Here is an 11924-nt window from a genome sequence, read left to right on the forward strand (position 1 = left end):
TTTTTGAAGGTTCTTACAGATGTACTCATCCCTGCAACAATGCAAGAGATGCCAGAAAGGTAGGTATTTGAAAATAATCACGGCACATTCTGATTTTTAGACATATTCCAGATAAATACCAGTAATTCTATATCCTAGAAAAATTTCCTCATACTATTTATCCTCATTTTTAGAATAGTAGAGTATGTATGACAAAAAAGTGTCAGCTATATAGGACAGCCTTAAAACATTAGATAGCATTTTAATGTCCCACTTGGCCCACAGTTCTTCCCAGAGGAGGTATGTATCAATATGTAGTCAATATATAGATCAATGATTGGTCATTTCCTGTTTCTTTTGGTAACACCTGAGGAGGAATTTCCAGATATGTTCAGAACTCTGTTAGTCATAGATTGAAACCAAATTATTTAAACTAATGCCAGACAATTTTTATTGGTGATTCTCTAAATAACTTTTTGTTTCCCTTATAGTTTACTGGCAGATATAAGAAGTTTTGCAAAAAACTGGGAACAGTGGGTTGCTTCCTCTTTGGAAAATCTGCCAGAAAGCCTTATAGATAAGAAATTGCCCATTGCACGAAGGTTTGTTTCCTCCCTGAAACGACAGACGTCATTCCTACACCTAGCACAGGTAAACAGAATGAGATTATATATTCAAAAATGTGGCAGTTGTATTAAGTGACCTTTCTGGCTATGAGATACAATGCATTATTTTTTCAAGGTTGACCTTCAGCTGTGGAAGACTTAAATCTTGTAGTTTTAACCATGAAATTAGAAAGTGAACATAAATAGATCTGACCAGAACTTCAGACTTTTGTACCAGAAAAAAAGAGAAAGACCATTGTTATAATTAACTGCCATCACAGGAACTTTTTTCAATAACAATTAAGGGGAATATATGTGTATTCTGCTTAGTACCAAATTGGAAAATACCAGATGATCCTTCTTGCCTAGCAAAGATTCACTGACTTGTCCATATTGTTCTATTTCTATTTGAGTTTTGAGTGAAAAGAAAAAATGGGAGTGACAGTGATGGTTGGAATCTCCAAGGCTATGTTGTCAGGATACAGGTATCTGCAATTGTGAGTCACCTCCATGTGATGGTTTTGTAGATTATCCAAGAGGATACAATGCCTTTTGAGAAACTTCCTTCTGGACTAGCATCTTGCACTTTGTAGTCCTCATGAATAACTGTAGACACACCACAGATTCATCTTGACTTGATTTTCTCTTTTATAAATGCAAAAGCAGCATATGGGTGATCTTGTGAAGATAATCTGATAGGATGGCACATTAGGATCACATCAGGAATCTAATGAAAAGGAAACATTATCTCATCTGATCTGTGATAAACCCAGCCATGACAGTAAAATTAAACATAATAAGATTCTTCTCTGAGCAGTTTTTTGGGTAATCCCCCAAGGTGTGGGCCCGTACTGTTTTGGCTGGGATAGAGTTAATTTTGTCCATCATAGCATGGGTCTATATTTTGGATTTGTACTGGCAACTGTTGATAATTCAAGGCTATTTTAGTTACTGCTGAGCACAGCCAAGGTCTTTTCTGCTTCTAAAACCAGCAAATAAGTTGGAGGTGCACAAAAATTTGGCAGGAAGCATAGCTGACCCCAGCTGACCACAGGGATATTCCATAACACAGACCAAAAGTAAAACTGGTGGGAAGTTTTGCAGGGGACCATGCTCAGGGACCTGGCTGGGCATTGGTCAGTTAGTGGTGAGCAATTGTTTTAATGTGCATCACTGGTCGTTGTTGGACTGTATTTTTCTCTGATTTTTCTGGTGTTTCTTCTAAACTTTTAAATTATTACTGTTATTGTTATTATTTTTATTATTTCTTTTTAAAAATTGTTAAACTGTTTTTAACCTAATAAGTTTTCTTATTTTGACTCTTAATTCTCTCCCCCTACCCTTTGCAGGGTAGGGAGTGAGTGACTGTCTGTGTGGTGCTTAGCTGCCAGCTGGGGCAAAACCACAACAGGGTCTCAGCATTTTACCTTGCTTTCTCTTGCAGATTGCTCGGCCAGCTCTTTTTGATCAGCATGTGGTGAATTCCATGGTGTCAGATATTGAGAAAGTTGATTTGAATAGTATTGGTTCTCAGGCCCTCCTTGCAGTTTCAGGGAGCACAGACTCTGATGGGGAAGTCTACAGTGAATGTAAGTCCATGGTGATATACTTGTACCATTAAAAGTAATTAATTCTTTCATTCCATGTCACACCAGTCTATCTGGACTGGCTGAGACAGGGCAATCTGCATTCTCTAATCTAGTTCGCCATAAACTTCCATAGGTTAAGAAAACCAATTGGTTGCCCTAGCATGTCCTACAAGAACAGAAGCTCGTGCTGGAAAGTCATCCCAGCTAGATGACTTTAAATGGTTGCTGAAAAATTCATTTACATGTCTGTTGCAAACCTCTTTTGCACAGATAAGTTCTTGAAAGATTTGTCCAATATTCCATTACATTATGGCTTAAGGTAATGGATATTTGAACTAGTTTACTTTTTTTTTAATGAATTATATTTGCTTCTGAAAGTTGAGCTTTAAAATATAACGAATTTTCTGTTTAGTATAGCAGCTATTTTCATACACAGAAAAGACTGAAGTATAAATTTTGAGGTAGTTAATTTTCATATATATGGTTGAAAAATAGATACAGCCATTTTCTCTATTAAAAAGAGAACTTTGACATAGCAGTCATGTTGGTCAGAGTTTCAAGAGCTGAAAGGAATAACAGTGTGTTGTCCTGTAAATATTATTACTTTGATTATGAAAGTTTGTTCTCTTTAATGATTCATAACTCTATTCACTTTTTCACTTGAGTTGCCCCTTTCTTTTTGTGTAGTTATCTTTTATTTTATTCTTTGTCTTCTTTCACACTGGTTAAAAAAGAAAAGAAGAAGAGAAATAACTGGTCATTCAGGCACTTTTTTTAAAATGGGAATTGAGGAAAATAACTTTATGTCCTATTGTGAGAAAGTTGTAAAATATGAAGGAAACATAGGATGCTGCAAATCTGCCATATTACAAAGAAAACTTTACTAGTAAATGTAGTATTAGAAAGATTTTCAGGATTGTGTCTACAAAGGAATGGAAAATACAGTAATCTTATTTGGCTTTTATTTTCTTACAAAACTTCATTGTCTTACAACCTATATCATTGTAATGCTTAAGTAATTAAAATACATGTGTGTGATGGATGTGTGTGTGCATGCTTTGCTGGGGAATTACTTATTTCTTCTCTGCTCTAATTCTTTGATTTTCCTTTCCATGCTACAATATTGTCATATGGCTGGTGAGTGGCTTTTTCTCACGTTCAGAATAGAGTGCGATGATATGTTCTCCTTTTTACATGGTAGATGACTCTATTACAGTGTTCCAAGAACTGAAGGACCTTCTGAAGAAGAATGCCACTGTGGAATCATTTATTGAATGGTTGGATACTGTGGTTGAGCAAAGGGTTATCAAGGTACCTTTCAAATGTTCTGCCTGGCTCCAGACCAAATCCTAGTCCCCTTACTCCTTATGCAGTCCCACTGATTTTCCACAAGGAATTTTCATCTCTATCTCCTTACTGTGACTGGGAAGTTTGTCATTTGGTATCAAAGATTCCAGTGATATTAGTTCAAATTAATCATGCTGAGTGGTCTTACGTGTGTGACAAACTAAAAAGTATTGTAGCTAAAACACTAAAGTCAGCACTTTCACAAACTGTACATGACAGAAACCCTCTCACCTTATGTATGCCTGCAGAATCACAGCGGAATTCTAAGTAAGGTGAGCAAAAGTTTCTTCTTAGAGAAGCAATTCTCTCTTCTATGGTGTTTGGGTGGTCCTGTGTATGGTATAAGTTACTGCAGCAGGTGGATTCAGAAGTAGCTAGCCTCCTGAAGGATTTCTACATTTCAAGATGGAAGATACAGTTTTGTAGCTTTGTAAGGTGCTTAACACAATAATTGATGGTTTTGATGGGATTCCCTTGCCCACCTCCAATTACCAAGATGCATTTTCATCACAAGTATTTTATATGCATGTGGTTATATAGGGATTAATAAACTACAGCTCAGAACAAAAGAAAGGATTTTGACTTACAGATATTTACCCAATCTGTGACTCTAATTACTATAAACTAGTAGAATAAGATGTTACATATTGTTGGCCAAAAGCTGAACACTGGTCTTCTCATCAGACTTTTTTATCTGAAGATGCAATGTTTTAATCATCATTTTGGGTAGGATCTTGATATTAATAGATGCAAAATAAGACAGTACAGTTAGCATCAACTAGCTGAGAGACTACCACTTACAGGAAAATCTTAGGCATGCCCTTTTTCCTTTCTTCGCCTGTTTTTCCAAATTTCAGTGGAGGCAGTGATAATTTCTTTCTTTTTAAAATACTCTGAGTTTCCTAACAATTGCTGGCATGTTAGCAGCACAGTGAGTAACTTTGGATGATTCAAGGCAGCAGAGCCAGAGCAAGTCCTCACATACACAGAAATCTCCCCAGGCTAAAAAATCCCATCAAAGCCGAGTAATCTCAATTTATTGTAGACTGGCATGATTATGGTCTAAATTTCGTTTCACAGTTTCAGAAGACAGTTCCTGATAAGCAAGTCAGGCAGAAATGGTGAAGCAATTTTCCATTCAGCATCTACTATGTGATAGCATATTATTAAAGCTAGTAAGAATAGTTCCTAGCATTGTTTTCCTGTACTTAAAGGAAGAGGTACCAACAGGTTTTGATATGAGGCTAGGTCGACTTGAGCAGAAGCTAATCATTTACAGAACATGTAATCCTTCCACTGCTGTCTGCCTTCTGTTCATGCTAAAGTGTGGCTACTGTCAAACTCACACAACAGCTTCTTTCTGCCTGCTCTTTGAGAAAGTAAGAGGGCATATGTTACCACATGAAATCACTGCCAGAGCAAAGTGACTGTATGAAATGGGCAGTTTTAAAAGCATCACTTTGATCATTGTGATAGTAACATACCATTCTGTAAGAGAAATTCTGACCAGTATTATACAGATTAAATTAAAGTACAAGGACTAATTTCTGTTCCCTGCTTTTATGGAATAACAATGCCAGAGGTTGGGATGAGACCGACCTTCCTCCCTTCCTTCCTCCCTTCCTCCCTCCCTTCCTTCCTTCCTTCCTTCCTTCCTTCCTTCCTTCCTTCCTTCCTTCCTTCCTTCCTTCCTTCCTTCCTTCCTTCCTCCCTGCCTGCCTGCCTTCCTCCCCTGTACCATCAGGGCCCAAGCAGTAAGCAGTTTGCTTCATCCAGCATTGACAGACAGCATTCTATGACTGCACTGGAAAGAGTGAAGGCTGCCCTGTTCTGCCAGGTTAGGTCACACAGCAAAGAGATAGTTTGAATCAGGCAGCTTGATTCACTCTGCCACATCAGCCTGACTCAAGGACTCCTTGAACTCTCCAGGATATTCAGTTCTTCTCTCCTGTTGGCAGAAAGCAGGTGAGCATACTTAACAGTATTTTACTTTTCTCTTTCAGGCAAGCAAGCAAAATGGGAGATCTTTAAAGAAGAGAGCTCAGGACTTCCTTCTGAAATGGAGCTTTTTCGGTGCTCGAGTGATGCATAACCTAACTCTAAACAACGCATCAAGTTTTGGTACCTGACCTTTATAAAAATACTCATATATGTTAAGCACTTACCAGTTTCCTACCATTTCCTGTGCTGAGGAACCCATCCTAATCTAAAAATTATTTGATCAAAGCCACAAATACTGTGTGATGTATTTTTCAAACTAATATTTCACAGTAAATGCTAGCAATATTTTGCTGGTGACCTGTTTTTAAAAGGTAGTTTTCTTTTGAATTGCTGTTTTGATACTGCTTTGACATTTAAGTGCTAGAAGCTTTGTTTGTTTGAATATGGCAATGACTGCATATCTCAGTATAAGAGACAAAAGATTTAAATTACTGGTTTAACCTATGGATCAGGTTTGGTAAAAAAATACTGTTGTATGTAAGTTTTTGTGCATGGTATGTTTTAATAAAAGCAAAAGGAATTTGGCAGTCACTGCACATTTAATTCTGGGATCAGCAGATGATCAATTTAACAGTGTTTATGGCTTTTAAAAATTCAGGCTCAAACATGCATCTTTAGGAATGTTTACATTTTTGGCAACACTCAGAAAGAATCTTATATAAGACAGAAGATAGCAGAAAAAGTGTAACAAACTCTAGTATGTAATTTCCTATGTTTAGCCATAGGTACATTGTTATCTAAAATTCAGGGGGTATTTGAAATTACTGTAGGGACACATACATTTTTTAATGTGATACATCCTTGAAATAAGGTCAAAGACTTTACCAGTTATTGTCTGGTTATTTAGCACAAGGCAAACAGAAATAGACTAGCAGACTTCAGCCTTATCTAGTTCCACTGTGTGCTCTCTTCAAGTATAAAGCATGTCTCACTTTCATCAGTATTTTTCTTTGATGTAATTAGTGGTCAAATAGCCTACAGGACAGTAAACAATTGAGCTAGGTGGGCCAGTGCAAAGAGAGATTAGAGGTAGAAGTTAGGCACTATTCCTTGTTGGTCTTGCCAGGTCATTTAAAGTCCACAATTATTTGTTTGTTTCACTGGCTTCTTGTGGAGTGGTGAGAGATGGTCACAAAGATAACTCAGCTACTCTCTCTGTTTCTCCTCCAAAAGGTTCTTTTCATTTGATCCGAATGTTACTAGATGAGTACATCCTGCTTGCCATGGAGACACAGTTCAACAATGACAAAGAACAAGAACTCCAGAATCTATTGGACAAATACATGAAGAATTTAGGTAACAAAAGCTTGGTTCTTTTGCATGTACTCCAGTATGTTTAGAAATTGATGTATTTTTTAAGCAGAAGCAAGTTAACTGTGTTCTCCTGAAGGTGTAGTTATGTGCAACATTGTCAAATTCACCTGAAAAGTTTGTGACCATTCACTCAGCAATTCATTCCCACCTTTCTACCACAGTTCACTTCATAACATACTGTTGGAATGTCAGTACTAAGGATCACTGAAATTCTTGGATGCAGCAAATACATGTAGGTACATCTGAAGAGCCATGAATTTAAGTGTGAAAAGAGGTATAAGTGGCAGAAAGGGCAGGAATTCATAATCCGGTTTTCCCCCAGAGCTTAGATATGTAATTACAACTTGAACTAGGAATCTATTAAATGTTACCCAAGTGCAAATATCCCTTCAACATTGGAATGCACATTTGGAGTCTATTTACCATGTGGTTGAAGTATTACTATATGGAAGAGAAATAAAATTATTGGAAAACTGTATCCTTAGCATTTTCCATCTACCAGACTTCTTCAAAGTTAGACAGTTAGAAATTATATGTTCCAGGTCCTTTGTTATAAAAAGAATGAAGATTGATTTGGATCAAGTTTCGGTCCAAGTTAATCCTTAAAAATCCAGTGAAACTTCAGAAACTTGCTGAATTATTTTTTATTAGCATAAGTACTGGCAGTCAATCCTTAACTTTTTAGTTGTTACTCTAAATCTGCACTTCGCTGCAGGAGACGTGCATAGAATTTGTCTGACAGTAGATGCTGCATGTTTTTTTAATTCCTACCTTCCTTTCAGCCTCCAGGAGAAAAACTTGGCCTGTGTGACAGTTGCCTTATCCTTGTGTGTTTAGGTGAAGTACTTGAAATCATGAGGTAAAATCATGGTTTCCTCTGAAGAACAGCAAAACTTACTTTATCAATAGTCTGCAAAAAACTCTCGAATATAACAAATGCTTTAGATATCAATATGAGAAGAGAGTTCAAGCATTCTGAAGTTGCCATTGTTAATTCTTTAGGATGAAATGTTGATCTTGATTCACTCTTAATGCAATTTACTTGATTTCATTGTTGACATTTACTTCAAGGAAATAAATCTGATTCATACCTTCACTATGACGGCTTCAGTAAGGAGCTGATACTGTGTAGTGTAGATCTGTGGTCAGGGAAGACAATACAAACAGAATTTATGTGCAGTGGGGATATGTAAGAGCCAACAAGGGTGTTTATTTACCCTTCCAGATGCCAGCAAAGCCACCTTCACTGCATCACCGAGCTCCTGCTTCCTAGCAAATCGCAACAAAGCCGCTCCTCTGCCCAGTGACACTTCAGTCAAAAACGAGTGCCTAGGAGAGCAAACCTATGTGTCCTTGTCAGCTGGCCAGCCCAGCAGTGCACCTTCTGGTCTGACTCCCTTCACCACAGGAGATGGGGAGAGTATGCAGCTGACAGGTGTGTATCAACTCCTCCAGCTTCTCCTTCCCTAATTTGCCTGTTAGTCTTTCTGTTTGTGGTAACACGTTGCTGTAGGAGGAGCGATGACCACATGCGTTTATGAAGACCTCTAGTAAACAGCATTTCATGAGCTGTGGTGATTTACAGAAGTCAGCAATTGTAATTACTCTGCCAGTAATAGTTCCTCTTGGAAAAAAGGTAAAACTATCTTAGAACTGTTGGCTTGGTGAGGTTCTTGTGAGAAGAGAATGTGTAGTAAACCCGGAGCACATAAGGATTGTAACTGTTGGAAATTCCCACTGAATGTGGCACCTCAAAGCTGGAGAATGAAAGGGGAAAGCTTTATAGCCTGAAGCCATAATATAAAAGCTGTGAATTATATAGGTAGTGGCCAGTGCATATCTTTTGTAAGGGTTTCAAATGTTTATCTGCATTTCATTACAGGGTTTGTGTCTTAACCGCAGTACTGTGGTATGGACACTAATCATGGTTAATATGTATTTTTTCCAGATCAAATGGAGCTGTCTCAAAGCACTGGTCACCTCATGACTCCACCCATTTCACCAGCCATGGTCAGCCGAGGAAGTGTTATCAACCAGGGGCCAATGGCTGTGAGACCTCCCAGTGTAGGTCCCATGTTATCGACACATTCACAGTGCTCTTCCTACTCTGAGCCCCTTTATCAGACTTTGTCACAGACTAATCAGAATTACTATGGAAACAATTCCAATTACCAGGCTATGTTCAGGACACAGGCCCATTCCACTTCAGGAGTTTATGACCACAGAGCAGAGCCCGGCCGATTCAATGCCTTGAATGAGCAGCAATTCTCCAGAGATTACTTCAGCAACAGCTGTGCCGTGTCTCCTTACAATGCCAGATCCCCTTCCAGCTATGGTCCCTCCAGCATATCCCAAGACACACACAATATGCAGTTTCTGAATACTGGAAGTTTCAATTTCTTGAACAACTCAGTATCTACATGTCCAGGAGCAGCTTATCCTGCTAATGCTTCCAACGGTATTAATACATATTTTTGTTTTCCTTTTGTTTTTGTTTCATTGCTGGAGTAAAACGCTTTTTCTCTGCCTTTTTTCCTGTGGAAGATGTATTTCAGCTTTTATTTATACATTCCTGTTTTCCACTTCTCTGATAACACAAAGAGACTGTAAAGCAGCTTAATAAGCTACTTAAAGGTTTATTTTCCTTTGGTGAATCCTCAGTTGACCTCAAATGCATCTGCTGCTCTATGCTAATCTTCCTTTGGTTATCATCACCATATCTTGCACAAAGGAAGCAAAACCAGGATGACCTTGTGGTTTAACAACCTCTTGAAAAGCCCCCAAAACATTTGCTATGAAATTAAAACAGACACAAGCTAGCTTACCTCTGGGGTCAGCATAATGGACCATTCAGTTACAGGGTGAAAAGTATAAAAATGTGCATTAGCATAAGTTTGGGACTCTGTCCCTCTCATTTCTCGTCCTTCAAATATAAAATTACTGCTTCAGAGGTATAGTCAGCAAAACACCTCCCTCTTCTGGAGGAAAGACACAGTGGAAATGTTATTTTATACGGATTTGTCTATGCAGTGAGTACATATTACTCTGTAGATTTTCTTTCCATGCATGCTTTCCTTGGTTGTAAGCTTCAGGTGGAAACACTGGACTGTGGATAGGACTCCCTATGGTGTCTCTTAAGGCCACTGATTGCAGGCTATGTTTGATTCAGAACTTAAAAGGAAAATTTTCTGTACTGAAGGCATGACTTCAGTACAGAGCCCTTACCATCTTTTGGTTTTCTTGTTACCACCTCTCTTTTGGGTCAATCCTTATATATGCTGCTTATTTTCCTAGGCTGTGTGTGTACATAAATAATCTTATTGTGAAGGGCTTCATCCAGTAACAAGTATTGTTTTTTCAAGGTTATCACAGGCTCATACACTACCCAGTAGTTTTAATCATCTTTTTTTTTTAATCTTCAATTAGGATATTACGGAAACAGCATAAATTATTCAGAATCTCACAGGCTTGGAGCAATGGTGGACCAGCATGTTTCTGTAATCAGCAGTGTCAGCAGCATTCGGCCACTGCCATCCTACAGTGATATCCATGATCCCCTGAATATCTTGGATGACAGCAGAAGAAAACAAACAGGCTCATACTACACAGAGTCCTCACCTTCAATTGTCTGCCGGACCCCGATGCGTAAGTACAGCCAACAACTGAGGAGCAGCTGTGAACTTTATAGCATCCTATTGAATGCTGAGTATTAAATTGTAGCTCACATACACAGTATATGAAATGCAACATGGAGATGAAACAGCTCGGTACTTAGGGTGTATTATAAGATTGTTTTCCTTAAAACTGAGTTTAATAAACTTGCTTCCATAAGAAGGTCTACGATCCATTGTCCATGAGGAGTGGAATGATTGGCCTGAGTTGCATAAAAATATGTATTAGGGAGCACTTTCTAATTATTAGGTAAACTAATGACAGACTTTTTTAGGGTCTCTTGGAGATCCTCACTGTCAAACAGATCAAATGAATCCTGGATCAGGGGTGTCTCAGTATATACTTCCTGTGCTCTGGTCTGCTTCAACAGCTGAGTGCATTAGGCAAAGCTCCCACTGGCAGTGAATTTTACACAGAAATACCCAGTCCTGAAGGGTTTGTTTTGGTATATGCCTGAAACAAATAGCAAATGAGTTTGGTCTCACATCCCAAAAAGGGTTGCATGGAAGATAAAAACTAGGGCACTTGTTTCTACACAAGATTACATCTTCCTACTGCTTACATGTTAAATCTTTTACAGAAGACCAGACATTTCTGTCCTCAGATGATATGATAGGAAATAGGAGTTTTCCGTCAAACTGGAAAACTGGATTGTGATTTCTGTTAAATTCAATAAATTGTAAACTCGCAGTGATGGTAACCTTTTTTCCCCACAGCTTCAAACTTGCAAACCACATCTTCTTCACAATGTATGTATGGAACATCTGGTCAGTTCCCTTCCCAGGAAAATCTGGAGGTCCATGCCCCACCAAGCAGAGATATGGTACCATCTTTACCACCAATCAACACTGTCTTCATGGGAGCAGCTGCTGGAGGAACCTAACTGGGAGATATGTGTCTGTGCCCTAAGCTTACTTTCCAACCCCAGATATTAAGGCTATGATGATGATCCCCTTCCAAGGTGGTGGAAAATGAAAGTATTATGCATAGGTGTTAAAGGAGCCATTTTAGCAATGTTACCACCCCTCCACACAAAAGATAGCTATATTTAGATTGGGCCCTGCTTGTGAATCTCTCAGGATTGTTCTCACCATTACAGCTTTTCAGTCAGAAATTCAGGGTAAGCAGAAAGAGCCAGTGATTCTTGCATGCAAGAATAAGTTGTAAAGAAATTATTACATCTATTTCTAATTTATTAAAAATGCTATTTTAGTCTTTCTCATATCATATATATATATATATGTATATATATATATATATATATATATGTATATATATATATATATATAAAATGTTTATTTAATACCTGTGTTGCTCATTATTTATTAGGATCACAGAGTAACTGTTTACTTTCTCATATTTGACAGATTGTCAAATGTTTGTATCCTACCTCCTATGGAAATGTTTACAAGGTCAG

At 38.1% G+C, this 11924-nt stretch overlaps 1 protein-coding gene across 1 annotated transcript in view; it reads left to right on the plus strand.

The window, feature by feature from the left end:
• The window catches only part of RFX6 (regulatory factor X6), a 32861-nt gene extending 21152 nt beyond the window's left edge, over nucleotides 1-11709 (plus strand). The window contains exons 10-19 of the mRNA XM_056487544.1: nucleotides 10-59; nucleotides 471-630; nucleotides 2029-2173; nucleotides 3375-3484; nucleotides 5524-5641; nucleotides 6695-6817; nucleotides 8061-8270; nucleotides 8784-9293; nucleotides 10262-10480; nucleotides 11224-11709. Of these exons, the coding sequence (XP_056343519.1) occupies nucleotides 10-59; nucleotides 471-630; nucleotides 2029-2173; nucleotides 3375-3484; nucleotides 5524-5641; nucleotides 6695-6817; nucleotides 8061-8270; nucleotides 8784-9293; nucleotides 10262-10480; nucleotides 11224-11390 (1812 nt within the window). The 3' untranslated portion in view covers nucleotides 11391-11709. The remainder of the gene's footprint in view (nucleotides 1-9; nucleotides 60-470; nucleotides 631-2028; nucleotides 2174-3374; nucleotides 3485-5523; nucleotides 5642-6694; nucleotides 6818-8060; nucleotides 8271-8783; nucleotides 9294-10261; nucleotides 10481-11223) is intronic.
• The last annotated feature ends 215 nt before the right edge of the window (nucleotides 11710-11924 follow it).

Source organism: Oenanthe melanoleuca, chromosome 3, assembly GCF_029582105.1.
Source record: "Oenanthe melanoleuca isolate GR-GAL-2019-014 chromosome 3, OMel1.0, whole genome shotgun sequence".
Classification (NCBI taxonomy): domain Eukaryota; kingdom Metazoa; phylum Chordata; class Aves; order Passeriformes; family Muscicapidae; genus Oenanthe; species Oenanthe melanoleuca.